The 21,913-nt window shown below is 48.4% G+C and overlaps 1 protein-coding gene across 3 annotated transcripts; it reads right to left on the reverse strand.

Annotated features, from left to right (window-relative positions):
* Nucleotides 1–2,931: 2,931 nt before the first annotated feature.
* CHST12 (carbohydrate sulfotransferase 12) lies at nucleotides 2,932–21,094 on the reverse strand. 3 transcript variants are annotated; one of them, XM_060033216.1, is made up of 2 exons: nucleotides 21,053–21,094; nucleotides 2,932–4,679 (listed from the first exon to the last, which is right to left on the reverse strand). In XM_060033216.1, exon 2 carries the CDS (start codon nucleotides 4,603–4,605, stop codon nucleotides 3,337–3,339), a length of 1,269 nt encoding a protein of 422 aa, XP_059889199.1. In that variant the 5' UTR covers nucleotides 4,606–4,679; nucleotides 21,053–21,094; the 3' UTR covers nucleotides 2,932–3,336. The 3 variants fall into 3 exon arrangements, with proteins under 3 accessions (XP_059889199.1, XP_059889200.1, XP_059889201.1); XM_060033217.1 differs by having other exon boundaries at nucleotides 21,043–21,084; XM_060033218.1 differs by lacking the exon at nucleotides 21,053–21,094 and adding an exon at nucleotides 5,078–5,134.
* Nucleotides 21,095–21,913: the final 819 nt, after the last annotated feature.

Consider the following 21,913-nt stretch of genomic DNA (forward strand, 5'->3'; position numbering starts at 1 on the left):
ACGGGGCAGCCTGGCCGACTCCTGACGGACACAGGCCTCCCTCAGCAGAGGGCCATGGGAGCCAAGCGTGGAATACAGCAATCCTCGTTCTCTCTGAGAGGAAAAGGCAAGCGACAGCACCCTCCAAAGGGAAGAGAGAATACAGGAAGGGAATACAGACACGTTATTATTCTCTGAACCAGAGGTGAACACTTAGTTCCCCAGAAATAGTGCCAGCTGTCCTCATGAGCCCCACAGACAACACGGCGCTCAGAAAGTGCTAGAAGTCACAGGGAGTGAGCTCTAAGCCCACTCAGGGTCCGTCACCGAACCGCCACCAGCCCTGGCCACCTTATTATTAAACACGTGGGGAGAAGGATGGCAGCCGTCCTGGCTCGCGGCCCGGAACGAGGCTCACGCAGCATCATTCATCTCCTCACTCACTCAGTAAACAGTTACCGTGTGCCCACAGAGTGCAGGCCCTGCTCTAGGCACGGGATGAATGGGAAGGAGACTCAAGCTGCGATAGGGGTTAGCAGTGTCCACGTCTTAGTGCAGAGATTCGCCTCTAATAAAACCCAGGGAAGCGCAGTCCTGGAAGCCTCAGGTGGGCTCCACGTGCTTCAGAAGGGAGCTTCCCAGGGCAGGCGGGCCAGACAGGCATGCTTCCCACAGCTGCTGCTTTGCTCTGTCCCCAAAACGCCCGGCCTCCTTCCCTTAGGCTCCTGCCCCATCCCAAGGATGGGAATGCCTGCCCTGCCCCTTCCAGCCCTGTGCTCCCTGCTCACCAGCCCAAGGGCAGCCCCTGCACTGGGGAGGCCAGGGCAGCCCCTCTCACTGCCCATTAGCGGCAGAGTCGGGTTAAAGTCCCTCCTTCGCCAAAGTATGGATGCAGGTGACACTAACTGCACCGGGGAGAGAAGTGAGATCCCAGCCCTTGCTGAGAAACAAGCCTAAAATTCTCCAAATAGTAGAAATTCCTTAAAAATAGACGGTAAAAGCAATACGGCAGAACACTGCCTAAATATTCACTAGAAGCCATAGGTGGATATGCCGTATCGGTGCGTGAAAACGCGTACCAGACACTTTTAGAGGAAAGAGGACCGACAGTACCCCTCTCACAGACCCGCCCCGCCCCGCCCCCAACAAGTGTGCTGAACACCTGCGTGAGGTGGAAAACGCACAGCACCAGGGGCAGGAGGCCCAAGTCCAGGGCAGGCTCGCACGCCCACAGCCTTGCGTGTTGGGCGAGTCTCCTGCGCCCTCTCCCTGACTGCAAACAGGCACAGCGCCCTGGAGGTTCAGAGATGACACGAGAGAGGATTTTGTACCACAAAACCACGGTATTATTAGGACTGTGGGTAAATGTGTTGATGAGGGCCGGAAGACGGAGGCAGAATAAAGAATTTTAAGTTTATGGAACTGTTTGGTTAAATTGTCTAATTGCACAGCATCCATTTAAAAGCTTTTATAGTATCTTAGCCGGAAAAACATGGAGCCCAATTCCTCTACAAGACACTACTGTGTGGGTCAGGGAAATGGCACAGAACAGAAGGAGTGAGTTCTCAGGCTCACGCCCCAGAAAGAGGCGAGGTGCGGGCTTCCCCTCTCCTCCTGGAGCCTGTCTCACCCCCCCGCACACACCCCCAGACCAGGAGGACCTTCTCTGCCATCACATCCTGAGTCGTCCCCCCGGCGCAGACAGCAGCTGGGGCCCTGGCACAGGAATCTGGGTGGCTGTGTGGATGCAGCTGGCACCCACTCCAACAGTCCCTGGGCCTCAACATCCCTGCAAACATGCCTCCGACACCCAGAGAAACCGACCTGCTGGGTAACTATGCAAAGAACCAGGAATATAGAAAGAAGGAGATGTGGCCCTGCCCTTAAAAAGCTCACAACCCAATGAGTTTTGACATGTGTCTGAATATTCTCGAAACGAACGCACTTCAGTGAAACACTCCCCACAGAGGCAGGTGCCTCTTCAGACAAGCACTCTGAAACTGGACTCCTCAAGTCTGTGCACCGGCTGCCGACTGTCTTACGGAGACAAGGGAAGCTTCCAAAGGAAGTGGTGGTTTCTAATACTGTGGAGCTCCAAGCTGCAAGGTGAGCACCGGAGGCCCGGGCTCCAGCCACACACAGCACCACCTCGCAGCTGGGAAAAGCAGGGCCACCACCCGCCAAGGACACCCGGGGGGAGGCCTTCCACGTGTTCTGCCAGCTCTTCAGGAACTGGGCGTCTAGGACCAAATGCTACAGATCAAGAAGACACGGTCGAATGTGACGCCCAAATGCCACAAAATGACCGCACGCTTCTCACCAATTACGGGTTCAGAGCAAAACCTGCAAAGGAATTTGAACGAGATGTTCAAAAAGAGCCTTCCTGGACTAGCAGACACCTTCACCAAGGCAGGGCCATCGAACATGAAGATCCCTGTGTCAGTCATGTCCTCGAGAAAACGTCCCTGAAGCTGAATCGAACCAGCCAGCTTGGCAATGAGACTCCCACCTGCGCCTCGCCCTGCTGATGCTGGGGACGCATTTTAGGGATAAACTCAGTCCCTGCTACTGCAAATCCTTACGTCCGTGACTGACAAATTAAAGGAGGCAGCTGGAGTTAAAATCCAGCCTCTGTGACTGTGACCTGGATGTACGATTTACCTTCGATATGATCTCAAGTATGAAACCCTTATTTATCAATAGCCTTCCCTTTTCACATGTATCACCTAATAACAGAGCTTTCACTTTTGAAGGATTTGTCTGCCACCCTTGCACAAACACACAGTAACGCCTGATCTCAAATTCAAGTTCCTCCTTTTTGCTGAAGACGACCATGAACCCTCCCTTCCTGAAATTGAGATTCTGAGGCCTAAGCGTCAGCCATTATGCCGCTTGGAGCCCCTGAATGAGCATCTGTCGCTCCAACGAAATAACCACAAGCGCAGGCAGAAGGAGCAGATGTAACCTTTTACTCCACCATTTCCTTCTCCACTTTTCATATTAAATATCTGAAATATATTAATCTTAAAAAACAATATTAACACAGTACTCAATGAATACAGGGAGGGAGTAAACAGCAAGTCTAGACTGCAAAATCGCAGGGTATTTTACAAACGAGAGTGTGGGTGTGGTCAATTCCAGGTGTTTCCAGCTGACTCGCCAACAGGAGCACTGTGGAATTCTGCGATGTGTCACACCAGGAGAGAAACAAAGCCATATAAAAATATATGCGGCAACGCATTGCTCCATCCTCCGGGAGATGGTCGCGGTACCACAGGCCCTTCGTTCAGGTTTAAAGTAACAACACAAGCACTTTTTTTTTTTTTTTTTGGTGTTCAGGATTTTCCCCTAACGCCTTCAGTCTCTAAGTAGATTTTCAGGCTTCGGGTAGCCAAAGAGGACGAAATCTGCTTCGTAGAGTTTGTAAAGCTGCCGCCTCCAGGCCAGGGGAATTTTGGCAAACCAGCCTTCCTCCCAGCTGCTGGCAGTTCTGTTCCGGTAACTCGGGGGGAACTGGAGCAGCCTGTCCACCTTGAGAAGCCGGAGCAGCTGGGTGGCATCCTGGTCCAGGGTCTCCAGTTTCCCCACAAAGTCGTAGTCTATCTGGCAGGGGTGGCAGAGGCGGTGCACCTGCCTCCAGTGCTCGTTGAAGGGCGCCAGCTTTTCGGTGTGAGGGTCCAGCAGGTACTGGATGAAGTTGGCGAAGGACACCCTGAGGCCTGCACTGAAGGCCTCGCTGACCGACTTGGGCAGGCTGGTGTGGTTGGAGTACCTCTTCAGCATGGGGACGGCGAACTTCTGGTAGAACTCTTCGTTCTCCAGCTCGAACTTGCTGCGGAAGGCCGAGATGAGGCGGACGAAGGGGTCCCGCACGAACAGGAACTTAGTGTACTTTTTCAGTTTAACTTTCATGAGGTGGCGGGAGAACTTCCCATAGCGGCGCCAAAACTTGTTGAAAGTCAGGTGGGTGCTGGAGTTGTGGACGTACTCCCGGGGGATGTCCAGGGGGTCACGGTAGGGCGTGCCCTGGTCCGAGAGGCTCTGGCTCAGGACGATCATCACGCGCTTCCAGTTGGTGCAGGCCACCTTGGGCACGTAGCAGTAGATGACCCCGTGGCGGTCGTCCACGATGAGGTGGTTCAGCTCATAGTTGGGAATGTCATCGAAAGAGCGCTCCTTGGCGGGAAACACAAAGCTGGCATTGGCGCAGAACCCCCTCAGCACGCTCCTCCGTTCGGCCTGCCGCCCGTCCGGGTCCGGGCTCTGCTGGGCGTCGTGGCTGGACCAGTCGTAGCCCCTCACACTCTCTTCCATGTTGCTGAGCACAGGCTTGCTGGAGGCCAGCAGGGAGGGCTGCTCCACCTTTCTACCCAGAAGGATGTTCTGCTTCGCATGAGCACTGAGGAGCTTCTCCAAAATCTCCTCAATGCTGGCGGTGAAATACTTGCCGTCCCCTGGCTTGGGGCTGGGGAAGGGCTGCAGGATGTGAGGCCTGGAGAGGGAAGTGTGCAGGTACAAGTGGGCGGTGCCCATGTTGTCCCAGTACACGATGATCAGGAGGATCATGAAGACGGACCCCAAGACCAGCCACAGGCGGAAGAACCGGCTTTTGGTCATTGTGTCCATGGATGCGGGGGCCTCTTCCCCGGATCCTTTCACTTCAGCTTCCTGTAGAGACCAGACGCTGCCCTCCGAGGAAGCTGGAAGGCAACAGAAACCAAGTTAAAGGCTAAGGTCCTCTCGCAGCCTGCGGTCCTGAGAGGATGGTGCCTGCTGCCGTCTCAGACCCAGTGGCCCTGCTTTTCCCTCCCTCCTCCACCCTCTGTGAGGTGGACTTTGGGGGCTGCCTGATGGGGAGCTTCAGCTTCTCCAGGTGATGTGACCCATGAGGCTTAGGAAGGCCCAGAGGGTGAGTGTGACTGGAGAGGTGACTGGAGGCCCCTTACCACCGCACTGAAAGGGGGAGGCCGGACCCAGACCAGCCCCCGGGCGGGAACGCAGACCCTCGTGAAGAGTGGGTGTGAGAATGAAAGGAGAGGCGCAGCGAAACAAAACACGGTAACAAGAAAGTTAAAGCTCAGTGCAATGCTGAACTCACCCCTTCTCCCGCCCAAACCCCTTCTTCTGTGCACACGTCATCCACACAAACACTTGAGACGGGCCCCCGTGTGAGGCCGACAGCGTGCTGTGTGCTGTGAGCGGTGCAGGCTGCTGCCGGCTCTCAGCCTCCTGGTCCACAGCACCTGTACGAGGAGGGGCTGTGCAGGCTGGAAGTGACATTCGTGTCGGGGCTTCAGCTATCTGGAGGGCTGTCACGTGGGAGAGAGAGCAGCTTCAGAAGATACAACTCAGAAACTGAGTCGAGCCTAAGGAAAGAACACTAATAATTATAAGTGGGCCAAAACCACTTAAGAACGGGCTGTTTTTGAAGCCGTACTAGGACTTCTATCACTGCAGGCATCGGGGCACAGACAGATGGAGCACGTCTTGGGGTGTTCTAGGGGAGGGTCCGCATTGTGCACCCTCTGGGACATCTCCCAGTGTACACTTCTGAGTCTATATTCCTCGTATGCATTCGACTATGTACCTAGTATCTAATGCATTTTCATAAAATGAACCTAAAAGTTCATTAGGCGGAAATTTGGGTGCAATCTCTATCCACCTCTGCAGCTGTTGTTTACTCTTGTTTGTTGTTGTTTACTCTTAATTCACTTTTTTTAATGGAAAAATTAATACATACTTATGGCAAACAGTTCAGCAGACAAAGGGTGGGGTGGGCTTTTACACAAAAGGAGCTGCAACGACCATCTGACAGAGAAGAGTACATTCTCTGGTCATCGTCACCTTCATGTAGTGTTTCCTGAGCCCTAAGAGCTCGTCACGTGCTCCCACAGAAAAAGGAAGAGCAGAAAAATCTGGTGACCCCTACCCTGAGGGGTGGCGATCACACCTCCTCTCACCCCCTCAGGGCTGTCGGCCATGTGCTAGAGTCACACAGCTAGATATTTATTATATGTTATATATTTATTATATAATTATTACACATTATAAAGGTAATGAGCACACTATGGACATTATGAAACAGGATTACAGGTGAAATACCCTGCTGTGTCTTGCACAACTGCTGCTGGTACTTTCGCTCATTTCCTTCGAGTGGGTCGCGGGTGTGAGTGGAATAAGAACAAGCAATGCTGCAACAGGTTTTAATACGCTTTTAATGGTAACGGTTAGGATCACAAAATGTTACAGCCTATTTTTAAAACTAGATCATAAGCACCCATGTCATTAAAGTTTTCAAGACCATCCCTTCTCAAGGATGTGCAAGGGCAAACAGTTTATAAAGATGAAGGTGAAACCATATTAAAAAAAAAAGTTTGCCAAAGGCTGAGAAAGCAGCAAAGGGAAAAAGTAACTTAAAATGTTGAGTGATTTAAGAGATCAGTTTTCAATTTTAAGATCAAGACTAATAAACAGAGTAGAGGTGACGCAGCATCACAGTTACATCTTGTGGACACAGGCATAGCCACAGATCAAGGATCGTGCTATCGGCCACATACTTATAATGCTAAGTACCAGAACTACCTGGCCTGATAGCCTAAATACCTTGACTTACTTTTCAGCCAAGCAGTAGTATATGCACATTAATAAATGCCAGTGCCTACAACATTCTGTAAAAACTCTGACTCTCTTTACTAATAATTTAGTAAGAATTCAATTTAATTGCAAGGAAAAGACATGGTCAAATATTTTTTGGAGAATTACTACATATTGATAACATCTTGATAGCAGCAGCCATTTATCGACCTCTTCCTGTGTGTCAGGCACTAAGATGCGCGTTTTACACACGTATGTTACTGCAGGCCCTCTGCACACCATCTGGGGTGGGGGTGCAGCATAATCCTCTTACAGCTGAGAAACTGAGGCCAATCAGCACATGAAAAGATGCTCAATGTCACTAATCATTAGAAAAATGCAAATCAAGGCCACAGGAGACACCACCTCACACCCACCAAGATGGCTACTGAAAACAAAAGCAAAAAAAACGCAAACCAGAAAACAACAAGTACTGGTGAGGATGAGAAGGTGGTGAAACCCTTGTATACTGTTAATGGGAATGTAAAATGCTGCAGTCACTGCATAAATAGTATAGAGGTTCCTCAAAAAATCAGAAATAGAATTGCCGTATAAAGTTAACATGTGATCCAGCAATTCCACTTCTGGGTCTATACCCACAAGAATTGAAAGCAGGGTCTTGAAGAGATATTTATACACCCATGTTCACAGCAGCATTACTCACAGTAGCCAAAAGGTGGAAGCAACCCATGTCCATCAATGGGTGAATGGATAAACAAAATGTGGTCCATCCATACAACAGATTATTATTCAGCCTTAAAAGGGAAGGAAATTCTGACGCCTGCTACAACATAGATGAACCTTGAAGACATGATGCTCAGTGAAATAACTCAGTCACAGAAAAGGACAAATACTGTGTGATTCCACTTATACGAGGTCCCTGGAGGAGTCAAATTCATAGAGACAGAAAGTAGAAGGTGGGGGCCAGGGGCTGTGGAGGGGGATGGGGAGTTAGTGTTTAATGGGGACAGAGCTCAGTTTGGGAAGATAAAAGGAGTTCTGGAGATGGACGGTGGTGATGGTTGCACAACAGTATGAATGTGCTCGATGTCACTGAACTGTACCCTTAAAAATGGTTAAGGTTGGGCTTCCCTGGTGGCGCAGTGGTTGAGAGTCCGTCTGCCGATGCAGGGGACATGGGTTCGTGCCCCGGTCCAGGAAGATCCCACGTGCCGCGGAGCGGCTGGGCCCGTGAGCCATGGCCACTGAGCCTGCGCGTCCGGAGCCTGTGCTCCGCAACGGGAGAGGCTACGACAGTGAGAGGTCCGCGTACCGCCAAAAAAAAAAGGTTAAGGTGGTAATTTTTTTTTTTTTTAAGGTGGTAAATTTTATGTTACGTGTATTTTACCACAATAAAAACAAACTGGAGGGAAAAAAATGAATTAGAGCTGTAACAGTGGACTTGGAGGAATTTCCAAGAGGTATTGTCGAATGAATAAGGCAAATGTAGGACAGTGTGTAAAAAATAAACAAAGCTAAATATGGTCGAGAGCTGTACAGAGGCTAAATTTGGAGCCAGCTGCCGAAGCCACAAGCTACCCTTACAACCTTGTGCAAAAGCTCCACAAGCCAACTTCACCTGCAATTTGCTTATTAAGCAAAGTTTTAAAAATTTATAATTGGGGGGCTGTTGCACAGAAGCAAGACAGGTCTTCCCCTGGGACAGCCAAAAACCTGTCTGGCTATTCAGTGGGGAGACTGGTCCCAAGAGCCTTGTCTTGCCCTGGAGTTCTGCCACGTCACAGCCCCTTCCAGGCCTTTCTAAATCAAGGGGATGAGCGCCTACACACCAAGCTGAGGCAGCGTTTACCGATGAAGCTGAGGCCATGGTTCATTTTTAACATCAAGGAACAGGGCAGTCCTTTGTGTTGTCATTTCTAACCTCAAACATGCCACAAAAACAGCATGGAAACAAGACTGTCTGAGTGTATGAAACGGCCTGTGAGAGTAGAGTCCTTTGAGAAGAAAGGGCTGTGGCTCCTTTAAAATATTCATGGAGCACAAGTTCCCAGCTTCTCGGAAGAGTGGAGAGTAGAGCCAAGACTACCACATAGCATCGCCAGCAACAAGTTTTACTTTTTAAAAGGGAGTAAGACATCTAGGGATTTCTGGTCCAGGTGCCGGGGCAGCTCAAGCTGGACAGTCTGGGTAACACTTCCTTGTCTTCTGGGGGTGAGAGCAGCACAGTGGGGAAAGCCAGCTGAGAACCGAAGACTGCTTCAGAAACGTGTCAGGGAATAACGATGACCTCATAAAGTAATTTTTCATTCAAAAATAAGGGCATTGTTTCCGAACATAAATCTCCCACTATTTCAAAACGCAGTCAACAAAAAGCCCCCCAAGTTTTGAAGAAGCAGAGCAAGAAGAACCTTCACAGAGGAAGTGATCTACGACTGGCGCTGCGTATCAGTCTCAGGCTTCTGCCCGCAGCAATAGAACTGACAGCAAAGTCTATCCAGAAGTTTCATCTTTGGGGGGCTGGTTTTCTACAAGGGTTTTGTCAAAGGCCCTTGTAAACACTACTGATGAAAGAATTAGGTTGGGTTTAAACCAAAACACTGTGGCTAGGCAGAGCTGTTTCTTAGCTCAAGGTGGAGTTAAACATTTCTTCTGACACATGGCAGGGTAGGATGCCAAGGGCAGCTTGGCAGCCCCAGGAAGCAAGCACCCAGTGCTGGCCGCCCACATAAGGCTGCTGGTCTCAAGGAGCCTTCACACCAATAGTAGGCAAGAATCCGGGAAGATGGGGTGGTGTGCAGCTGAGGGCTGACCTCCCTCACACTCAGATGTGTGTCATCCTGACATATCTAGAATAGAGGGCCACAAGGCCAGACCCATACTAAGACCCGTATAAGGGCACGTCCCAAAATTTGATAGCAGAACTGACAACAACAGTAGAAAAAGGTCAGGTGGTATATGCTGGGTAGTTTTACGTGTCAACTTGACTGAGCTATGGCTGCCCAGGTAGTTTGGTCACACATTCTGGGTATGTCTGTGATGGTGTTTCTGGAGGAGATTAATGTTTGAATCGGTAGGCTGAGTAAAGCAGATGGCCCTCCCCAGTGTGGGATAGCCTCATCCAATTTGTTGAAAGCCTAAATAGAACAAAAAGGCAGAGGAAGAGAGAATTCCCTCTCTCCACCTGACTGTCCTTGAGCCGGGACACGGGTCTCATGCCTTCAGACCTGGACGAGTACTAGAACTCTCACCAGCAGTCTTCCTGGTCCTCAGGCCTTCAGACTCAGACTGGAGCACACCGTCAGCTCTCCGGGGCCTGAACTACTCAGCTTCCATAACCCTGTGAGCCAATTCCTCATGATAAATCCCTTTACACATACACACATACCTAATTGGCTCTGTTTCCTTGGAGAACCCTCACTAATATATCAATATTTATTTTGTCATATGGACTGGGGTGTTTGTGTTTGTGTGTGTGTGTGTGTGTGTGTGTGTGGTGTGTGTGTGTGTGTGTATTTACTACATATTATAGATACAAGTGATCAAACCAGTGAGAATTAAACAGTGGGTAGTAATAAATGGAAATTAGTGTATCTGCCATGGTGGAAAGGAATGTTAAATGCAGAGAATTTCAGCCACTATCCAATACAAGTATTCCAGAGGGAGAGGTTGAGATTCATTTTTTTCCCATAGAGATATCCTGTTATTCCAGCACCATTTGTTTAAAAGACGGTTCTTTCCTGATTAAATCACTTTAGCACCTCGCTTTTTTTCCTTTTTAAGTCAGGTTTATTGAGGTATGATTTATACACAATAAAACGCACTCTTTTTAACTGTACAGTCTGATGAGTTTGGGCAAATGTACACTATAATTAAGATATAGAACATCTTCATCATCCCCCAAAGTTCCCTTATCCTCCCCCAACACCCAGCTCCAGGCAGTATATAGTTCTATAGTTCTGCCCTTTCTAGAATGTCACATAAATGGAATTATACAGGAAGTCGCCTCTTGTATTTGGCTTCCTTCACTTAGGAAGATGCTTTTGAGATCTGTCCAAGTTGTTGCTTGTGTCATTGCTGGGCAGTACCCCACTATATGGATATACCACTATCTGTTTATCCATTTACCAACTGATGAACTTTGGAGTTAGCTCCCTTTTTTGGCTATTATGAAAAAAATGAATGTCAACTTTTTTTGCATACAGACTAGTTTTTTTTTATGCTGAGACTTTCAAAAAGTCAAAAAGATTGTATTAAAAAATATCAAGCGGATTTTTAACCTCCTGGAAGGTTCTGTAAGATCCATAACAGTAGATGTTCTGTAATAAAGCTTAGGGACTCTATTTAAAGACCCAACTGACCATCAAAATATGATGTATAAATCTTAGATTATCAATACTTTTCCAATTATAAAATTTTACGGGCTCAAGTGATTATAGCAAGTTTGCAGGACACAAGGTTAATAAACAAAAGTCAACCACTTTCCTACATATCAGCAATGAACAAGTGGAATTTGAAATTAAAAACAGAATTCCATTTATGAGCAGCCCCCAAAAGAAAAACACTTAGTATAAATCTAACAAAATATGTACAAGATCTATATGAGGAAAACTACAAAATTCTGATGAATGAAATCATCAGAAGAACTAAGGAAATGAAGAGATATTCCATGTTCAAAGTGCTAAAGGATAGGAAGACTCAATATTGTCAAGATATCCATTCTTCCCAACTTATAGATTAATCCCAACCAAAATCATAGCAAGTTATTTTGTGGATATCAACAAACTGTTTCTAAAGTTTATATGTAGGAGCCAAAGACCCAGAATAGCCAATACAATATTGAAGGAGAAGAACAAAGCTGGAAGATTGATGCTGCCCGACTTCAAGATTTACCATAAAGCTACAGTAATCAAAATGATGTGGTATTGGCAAAAGCATGGAGAAGCAGATCACTGGAACCGAACAGATAGCTCAGAAACAGACCCCCATATGGTCAACTTATTTTTAACAAAGGAGCAAAGGCAATACAAGGGAGCAAAGACAGTCTGTTTCTGCAACAAATGGTACTGGAACAACTGGATATCACGTTAAAAAAAAAAATTAAAAGAAAGAATCTAGACACAGACCTTCAAAAAAACTAACTCAAGGGCTTCCCTGGTGGCGCAGTGGTTGGGAGTCCGCCTGCCACTGTGGGGGACGTGGGTTCGTGCCCCGGTCCGGGAGGATCCTGCGTGCCACAGAGCGGCTGGGCCCGTGGGCCGTGGCCGCTGGGCTTGCGCGTCCAGAGCCTGTGCTCTGCGGCGGGGGGGGGCCGCAGCAGTGAGGGGCCCACGTACCGCAAAAAAAAAAAAAAAAAAAAAAAAAAACTAACTCAAGATGGATAATAGACCTAAATGTAAAATGCAAAACTATAAAACTCCTAGAAGGTAACACAGGAGATAACCTAAATGACCTTGTGTATTGTGATGCCTTTTAGACACAACATCAAAGACGATATCCATGAATGAAATAACTGTCCACAAAAAGATGTGTACAAGAATATTCATTGTGGCTTTACTCAAAATAGCTACAAACTGAAAAGAACCCAGAGGTCCATCAACAAGTGAATGAATAAACAAGCTGTGGTGTACTCATTCAGTGGAAAACTACTCAACAATAAAAAAGAGTGAACCACGGACTCACACATCAATACATGCAACAACATGGATGAATCCTGCAGATATTACACTAAACAAAAGTACCCAGACACAAAAGAGTACATACCACATGATTTCATTTATACAAAGGTTATAAAAGGCAAAAATAGTGACAGAAATCATAGACTGCAAAGGGACAGGGGAAATCTGGGTGATGGAAATGTTCTATTATATTGTTTGTAGTGGCAGTTACACAGGTAGATATATCTGTCCACATTCACAGAACTTTACACTTAAAATGTGTGCATTTTATTGCATTGCATGTAAATTATACCTCGATACATTTGATTTCAAGGGGAAGAATATGTGAGCAGTCTTATTAAGTCAATCACCAGAAGCTAAAACTTTTCTCTTCAGCACAAACACTACGAACTAACCAGCTGTCACTGATTTCTACAACACAGGATAAAAACACCAGCACTGAAGTCCTACACAGACATCTGGAGATTGGGAAGAAAAGGAAAGGAATTCTGAGGCCAAGTCCAGTCTCTGCTGAGTGGCCTAGGATATCCCTTTAAGTGTGAGTTTCAATTCTTCACCTATAAAACAAGAACAATCAAGGTCTTTCTGCTAACCAGAGCTACTGAGAGGATGAAAATGAGAACATATCAGCTAAGTGTTTTGTAAAATAGTAAAGCATGTTCTTTAGACTATACCATTGGCCTTAGTTATCGTTCTGTTTCATCTGGCCCTCAAATATTTGTATCATATAAATATAACATTATTTTTATTATTACTCATGCTTTCTACCAATAGCCAGTTATCAGCAAAGAAGAATGTTATGATTTCAATTAATTTTATAATAATAACAATAGCTAATATGTTTTCCAAAGCGCTGTTATAGGCCTTGCACATCTTAACTTATTTAATCCTCACAGTAATTGTGATAAAGTTGGGGCAAAACAGCCAGGCAGGGGCTCCCCTGGTGGCAGTGGTTGAGAGTCCGCCTGCCGATGCAGGGGACACGGGTTCGTGCCCCAGTCTGGGAAGGTCCCACATACCGCGGAGCGGCTGGCCATGGCTGCCGAGCCTGCGCATCCGGAGCCTGTGCTCCGCAATGGGAGAGGCCACAACAGTGAGAGGCCCACGTACCACAAAAACAAAAACAAAAACAAAAACAGCCAAGCAACTTACCCAAGTGTACACAGCTACAACTGTTCAGAGCTGGCATTCGAACAACTGATTTGAGAGCCTACCTTCCCAAACACTACAGTCTACCAGCCTCTACAGTAAATATTTAATGCAGAATTGGTTGGTTTTTCTAGACACTCAAATTTTTATTACCTTTATTTCTGAGAAAATTTGCTTTTCCTTGTCCAAATAACCAACTTCTGAGCATTAAATCAAGTGGCATGACCTTCATTAAGAAGTCCAAGAATGTTTCAAGTTTTATTCATTTATGCTACTGGCAAAGAGACCAGAAACTACCTACTTCTTTTCCAGCTTTGCAAAGGCAAATAATTCACTGAGGGTCTCATCACTGTAGTCAACAGAAATTTGGAAAGTTTGTTAGTGGTCTCAACATTTACTCTCTGCACCCTGTATGGCCCAGCCCTGCAACTGATGCTTTGGTGTTGGATTAAAACCCCCACTGTAAGGTATATTTTCACTTCCGTGCCACCAGCACTGGGGGTTTATTTGCTTATAAAATTACTTCACTTGTATTTGGTTAACCCTGAGAACTAAATCTGACAGTGTATCCAAATAAAAATAAGTAATAAATGGGCACATTGATGAGAATGAAAGGTTGATGTACGTCCCAGAAGACCTGAATGAAAACTGAGCCCAAACTTGGCCTTTGAAATAAAGTAACTTCCCACAGAGGTGGCCCACAGCACACCTGGCTATCTGCTCACATTGGTGTCTTCGTCCCTGGTCTCTAAGCCCCGTCGGTACTTCACAAGTAGGCAGGGTATTAGTGTAGGCACACGAGTCCCATATTCCCAAACTAGATTTCAAGTTCTTCGGTGACAGGGATCACGTCTACTATATCTTCTATATTCCTCACAACACTCAAACACTTGTTGCATGGTATTTGACTCTGGAATCCAAATAACTCATTTCCCAGAGTTAAGTCAATTCAAAGAAATTATTTCAAGGGAAAATAGATAATAAATTTCACTATGATTAGCTTAAGAACCTGATTAGGGCTTTACCTTCAAATATATGCAGACCCTAACCCCTCTACTTCCCTACCTCCTGTGTGCACCCTGCCCCCCAGGCCACCACCAGCTCTCACCTGCGTTACTGCAACAGCGTCCAACTTGTTCTCCCGCCTCCGCTCTCCTGCCCATACTATCCTCTTTAAACCCAGTAGCCATGGCTCTTCTGCTAAAAGTCAGATCATGTCATGGCTCTGCTCAAAACCCTCCAATCTTTGGAGTCCAACAGCTTCCCATTTCCAGTCCTTACAATGGCCCATGACAAGCCCTATATGACTGGGATCCCACACTCTCATCCCCTTTACTCCCCGTCACTGGCCCCACTCTAGCCACAATGGCCTCCTTGTTGTTCATCATCTACACCAACCAGGCTCCCACCCCCTGGCCCGCACACACCCAGGGAATCCTGTGGCTCAACCTGGCACCTCCTGATCTGCACCTGAAGCTCACCTCATCAGTGAGGGCTTCCCTGATCACTCCCCACCCTGCATGCCCCATCCTCCGTGGCTGTTTTTTCTCCATGTCATTTGTCATTACCTCCAACATTATATATTCACTGGCTTATTTGCTTATGGTCTATCTGCACTAGAATATAAACTTTAGAAGGGAGGTACTTGACCCTTCAAAGTTTGTCATAGTTGTAGCCTCAAGGCTATGAATAGTGCTTGGCATACAGTAGGTACTCAATAAAGAGTTGTTATGCTAACAAAAACAGATAAACATGACTGACCCTGATTTCATAATTTCTGAAACTGGGTGACAGGTAAAGAAGAGTGCATAAAACTATTATCTCTACTTTTTAAAATATATTATTTATTTATTTATTTTTGGCTGCGTTGGGTCTTTGTTGCCGCGCGCAGGTTTTCTCTAGTTGCGTCAAGCTGGGGCTACTCTTTGTCGTGGTGCGCGGGCTTCTCATTGCGGTGGCTTCTCTTGTTGTGGAGCACGGGCTCTAGGCGCGCAGGCTTCGGTAGCTGTGCTTCTCGGGCTCTAGAGCGCAGACTCAGCAGCTGTGGCGCACGGGCTTAGTTGCTCCGTGGCATGTGGGATCTTCCCGGGCCAGGGCTCAAACCCGTGTCCCCTGCGTTGGCAGGCAGGTTCTTAACCACTGCGCCACCAGAGAAGTCCCTATTATCTCTACTTTTGGATATGTTTTACAATTCCTTTATAACAAGTTAAAAGAAAAGAAAAAGCTAAAGAAAGCACCAAATCTCCAATATGTGACCACAGGCAAGAGACAGGATACAGAGAACAATGGCAATAATGGAGAGGAAATAAGAACAAGTAAACTCTGCCTGATAAGAAAGACAGCCTGGTGAGTGGCCCAGCTGCACACACAACAGGCAAGAGTCTGGCCTCTTCCTTCATCAGAGTTGGAAGCTTACTGATTTTTCTTTATTTTGATCAACATTATGCATGTATGCTAAAGGATTAAATTGTCCCAGGAGTTTACTACGCACACAGTCCCCAGTCCCTTTCTTTCTCATTACCCACCTCCATCTTTCTCGCTCATTCTTATTAGCTGAATCTTTCGGTGTCACCACCTACCTCTAAGCAATAGCCCTGGGCGATAACCGATGGTTCAGCTTGAGCGTCATCTACTGACTTCCTCAAACAGTGGCAGGCAGCTGGCAGAAAGGTAGTCTCTCTTTCTTCCCCTGGGCCCTCCAAACAACCATGCCCTTCTCATCTCCACGCCTCCTCCAGACAGGCACATCAGCATTTTAATTAGAGCAATATTCGATGTTTACATAAATTATTATCATTGCACAAAGGCTATTCACAGCTGAGCCTTGCAGTACACCGTAATTATCTTTCTTTCCTGCACAACGGCTTATTTTCCCTGGAACTAGTTAACAGTCTTGTGTTTTCGCTTGCTTTGCTTTCTATGTACTTAATCACTAATACAGCCCCAACTCTGCCAACTGTCTAAATCTCCTCTCCAGATGTTCCAGAGCATCAGGTGCCCCATCAATTTCACATTCCCCAAAAAATCTCTTGGAGGAAACTTCGAGGCTCAGGTCCCAAGATACCTGCTCTCATACCTGGTACCTGGCCTGGCTGGCATCCCAGCCTCTCCATCTCATCCAGCAGATTCTTCTCACCTCTCCTCTGAGGCTAACCCTGTCTCCTCTAGCCTGTCTTTCCAGATTCACCACCTCATTTTGGGAGAGTATGCCTGCCAGTCACTTCTTTAAAATACATGAGACAAATCTTTGGAGGATCTGTGCACATATCTTTATTATATCCTCCTTTGTCTGAGTTTAGAATTCAAGGTGGAAAATATTTTCCTTCAGAATTTTGAAAGTAATGCTCTCTTGTCTCCCAGCTTCCAATGTTCCTAAAGATGGGTTCGGAGCCATTCTGCTTCATCCCGTGATGACCTGTTGGTGGCCTGTCTTTATTCTTTCCGAGAAGCTAGCATGATCTTCTTTGTCCAGAGTTCTGAAATTTCACAACAACGTGTCTTGGAGCGAGTGTGCACGTCTCTCTCTCCATGCGAACTCTCACTATGCAAATTCTGAAACAGCTTCAGATGCACTTCCAAATAAACCTGCTTCCCAAACTCTTACTAGCCACTATCAGAAACTCGGTATCCCTCCCTATACAAACTTGCCCCCCACACTCTGAATATCCAAACTGGGAGCTGAATAGACAGGTGAGTGAAGGATACCTGCATTTTCATCCATGGTGCCGGTCACTCAGTGGGCCCCTTCAAAAAGGCAGAAAGTTTTGGTTCTAGGATTTCCCTTATCATTTTGTGGATGATTTTATCCCATTTTATTTCTTGCTGAAACTGTTATTATTCAGCTGTCAATCGCCTAATCGGATGCTTTTTCTTCTCTCATTTTCCATCTCTTTGTTTTTCTGTTCTATTTCCTGAGTTCTCAACCTTTTCATCTACTGAGTTTTTTATTTCTTCCACTGTATTTTTTATATCCATGTGTTATCTTTTTGGATTTCTGAATGCTTCTTTAAAAAAACGAGCATCCTGTTCTTGTCTCTTGCATGCGATATTTTCTATCTCCATGTGCGTATCAGTGACAGTATGCTTTTTAAGTGTGCTTCCTGCACGCTCTCTATTGCTTCCAAGTGTGTGTTATGATCTCTATCTTCCAAATCAGAGTCTTTGGTTATCTATTCCTATTTAAGGGGTAGGGGATTAAAAGAACTTGGAAGCTCTGGACCCTAGTAAGGGGTTATTAATTATGAGCTTCATTAGTGAGTGATCCAACTGGGCCTCCTTACTGTGGACCCCCTGATGTCACTATTTTTAGGTCCTTTCTCAGACTACTCACTTTCCCCAAAGACTCTTCCATTGTCCTGTCTGGAAGGAAAAGTACCAACTGACAGTGTTCTGGGAGCCAAGCAGGCTCCATTCGCTTCATCCTCTTGGGTTTAGTACAGCAGTCCAGCCCCTCTGCCCCGCTCAGCTGCACCTGGTGCTTCCTATTCCTCTCTGAAATACTTTTAAAGTTCTCTAAACAGTTACAGAAACCACCACCTTGGTTAACTACAGGAAGTATTGAGTTACTGAGTCAGTTATCATTAAGCACATGTGTTGGCAAATGACTGGAGAACCATCAGCCCTGGCTGCAGCCACAGACTCACTAAGTAAGCGTGAAACTAACCACTACTTTCTGAAGAAAAAGATAAAGAAACAATCTCAAAATTGAAACTAAAGATGTAAGTTTAAAACAAATTATAAACTAGCAGCATTTGTTTCAGTACATTATCAGTAACAGTTTCTCATCCAGGAATGGCACCTCAGCCTGGAGACCCTTCCAGAAGAGAATCACCCACTAGCCTTGGTGACTGTATGGTAATGACAGTAAACTGCATTCCCACCATCAGCCATCCAACATGCTCTTCTTCTGCCATCTATCGCTTTCCCGCTGGACTCCCCAGGATTCCATCCCCGGACACATTCTCTCTCTGCACGAGCACATCTCATCCAGGATGGCCCACAAATACTGCAAATTCTACAAGTCTAAAAATCAAACGCATTTTAGCCCCTTCCTTCTCCAAACCTGCTCCAGTATTCCTTATCTCAGGTACCAGCCCCGTCCTCAGCACCCAAGTGAGAACCTTGGTTACTTTTGCCGTTTTCCTTTCCCTTTCACCACATCCCACAGAGCGCCATCGCACTGTGGATTCTCCTGCTTGTTTCAAGCTGACGCCCTTCTCAACTCTCAGCCACTGTCCTGACCCACACCCTCTTCAAACGTACCCAGCTCAGTCTCCATCTCCTGATACCCTGGATCTTGTTCTCACTAGTGTTACTCTTCTAAAACGCATCTCTCACATCCCACCCAAAACCCTGACTACTCCTCACCAGAAGGATAAAAGTCCAAACTCCCCGGCACGGCATGCAAGGCCCTTTGGTCAGAAACCTCTTTCTGGTCTTAGCCTCCATTTCAATCCTCAAACCCCAACCCACAATGAACACAGGGACTCACTGCTCCCTCCCCCCAAACGTCCCATTCACTTCCACGCCTCCACATACCCTGCTGCCTCTACTTGGAATGTTCTCCCCAAACTTCACTTGTCTCTCAAGGTCCAATTCATATGTCATCTCCACTATGGGAAACTTCTACAACACCAAGAAACAAGTTTAGCTGCTCCCTCTTTCTTCACACTTTGTAAACACCTAGATGACAGCACTAATCACATGGTATTATAGTCAGGTTAATCATACTACCAGCGTCTAGCCCAACGTGGCATCTTACAAATGATGAGAGGCTCAACGTTTGCTCAGGTAATGAAGTAGGCGCACACTGACTAACAGTGAACAGTACTGCTGGCCTGAAAATAAGAGCCCAAACTCTTACAAACCATCTGGCAAGAAAAATAAACATCCACGTGTGTCCATGCAGGCACTCTCTAAGTTCTCAGTAGCGCTACCTTCAGGTAACACTTGCCTTGGCGTCAGCTGACACTTTGGAGGTAATCATGTTGCAATATATGTGTATCAAATCAACACTTTGCACATCTTAAACTTATACAACGCTAATCAATTATACTTCAATTTTTTAAAGTTTTCCCGGACTTCCCTGGTGGTGCAGTGGTTAAGAATCCCCCTGCTGATGCAGGGGGCACAGGTTCGAGCCCTGGTCGGGGAAGATCCCACATGCCGTGGAGCAACTAAGCCCGTGCACCACAACTACTAAGCCTGTGCTCTAGAGTAGAGCCGCGAGCCACAACTACTGAGCCCACGTGCCACAACTACTGAAGCCCATGCACCACAACTACTGAAGCCCATGCACCACAACTACAGAAGCCCACGTGCCACAACTACTGAAGCCTGCACGCCTAGAGCCCGTGCTCCACAACTGGAGAAGCCACCGCAATGAGAAGCCCGCACACCGCAATGAAGAGTGCTCGCTGCAACTAGAGTAAGCCCGCACGCAGTAACGAAGGCCCAAGGCAGACAAATAAATAAATAAAATTGCCGCCTCTCAAACCACTAAAAAAAAAAAAAAGTTTTCCTAATAGCTCCTTTTTCACACTGACACCAGCCCTGAGTCACCTTCCCAAAGCCAGGTGTTCACAGAGAAGGGCTGAACTGTGCCCTGGTTTGGGGGCAGGTGAGGACCAGCCGAGCTGTTTCCCAGCTGCCCCCTGCTCGGACGCACACGTGTGGGGACAGCACCCTTAAAGATGCGCTTGCATCCGCTCTGCCCCCAGCCCACATTGTCATTCATCCCGGGTCTCCTGAGTCTCTCCGGCGTCGAATTATAACATAAATAATTCAATAATCGCGGGAACACTACGGCTTGTTGTGCTCCGCGCCAGACGGAACCTCGGCTCCAGCCAACGGCTTGCGGGACATGTCTTGGTGGCTAGGAGCCCAAATGGAAGATATAAGTCCTACTGTTAGCGACTAATACATGGCTTCCTTTCGCTGCTTCTGGCGCAAAGCGTCATCTGAGTGGTACTCTTCCAGGATGCGCCCGCATCCGCCGGGTCCGCAGTCACAGGTCCGCGGTCAGCGGGACGAGGAAGTGCCCACGGCCTCGGGCGAGCCAGGGCACCGGGGCGGGGGTTCCCCCTGCACGAGGCTGGTGGAGGACCCGTGCGCCCCGGCGTCCACTCGCGGTCCCCGCGCTCGGAGACCCCCCAAGGGCTCCCCGGAACCCCGCGCGCCTGCTCCTCCCTCCACATTCCCGAACAGCCCAAGGGGGAAGCTGACAAGCGTGCAAGGAGGATCCCCGCCCCGCCGCCGCCCCCCCTGCAGGGCAGATGCCGGGCGGCCAGAAACGGGCGGGGACCAGCCCCGACGGCGGCAGCTGACCACAGCCGCGAGCCCCACCGCGGATGGGCGGCGCGCCGGGCGCCCCACGCCCCGTCCAGGTCTCCCTCATCCCCACAGGACCGGGGCTCAGAGACGGTGCGAGCCCGGCCAAGGTCACACAGCGACGGCGCGGGGACTCGGCCCGGAGCCGCGCCGGACCCGCCCAGGCGGCTGAGGGGGCAGGACCCGCCGCGCCGCCGGGACCCCCGCCCCGCGCCCCTCGCCTCACCTCACCTCACCGCGCGCCCCTCATCTCGCCCCGCGTCCCTCGCCTCACCTCGCGCGCCCCTCGCCTCACCTCGCGCGCCCCTCGCCTCACCTTCCCTCACCTCGCACCGCAGCTCGCGCCTCCACCACCTCACGAACGGCGGACCGTCTCGAGGCCGCCCCTCCACCGGCCCCGCCCCCCGCCCCTCTTCTCGCGAGAAATCGTGGCCCACGGAGAGGCCACGGAGGCCGAGGATCACCCCCTCAGTGCGCCTGCGCCCTCCGCACCGCCCCGGGCCTCCCCAACCAGTGCCATGTGGCGCCGTATTTACGGCCGGGAACGGCCCCGCCCCCGGCCGCGGGGAGCCCCGCCCCCTCCCAGCGGCCAATCCTGTGCTGCCCGGCGCCCGAGACCAGCGAGGCGTTGCAGCCTTTCGGGTCCGGCGGGCCAGCACTTAGGCAGCACCTGCTGTCTACACGACCCGTTCGCGAGCACCGACTGCCTGCTGAGGATCCTGCTGCCGGGCCCTGTGTGGCCTTGGGCAAGTGGCTGAACCTCTCTGAGGTTGTGTCCAAGTCCATCAGTAGGGTCGTGACTTCAGCCTGCAGGGAGCTATAGTGACACCAGGTGAGAGGGTGCGTGTGAAGCGTGTGAAGCCTGATGCATCGTCAGCACTCCCATCGGGGTTCTTACTGGTTTTTTAACTTGTGGTAAAACGCCCATAACATATTGCCATCTTAACCATTTTTAAGTGTGCCGAGCGGCATTAAGCACATTCAGATTTTGTGCAGCCGTTTCCACTGTTTGTCCACAGAACTTTTTCTGTCAGTGAAGTTGTTCATGGTTCCTCCCAGTGGGGGTGGGCTGCCTTCTGAGGGAAAGCTAACAAGGGCCATGAGGAAATTTCAGTTGTGACTGAACTGTTCTGTTATCTTGATTGTGGTGTTGGTGGTGGTTACATGACTGTATATGTTTGTCAAAA

Source organism: Delphinus delphis, chromosome 15 (genome assembly GCF_949987515.2).
Source record: "Delphinus delphis chromosome 15, mDelDel1.2, whole genome shotgun sequence".
Classification (NCBI taxonomy): Eukaryota; Metazoa; Chordata; class Mammalia; order Artiodactyla; family Delphinidae; genus Delphinus; species Delphinus delphis.

Coding starts and splice junctions, on each gene's coding strand:
- CHST12 (XM_060033216.1), bottom strand. CDS start 4,605: ATGGACACAATGACCAAAAGCCGGTTCTTCCGCCTGTGGCTGGTCTTG.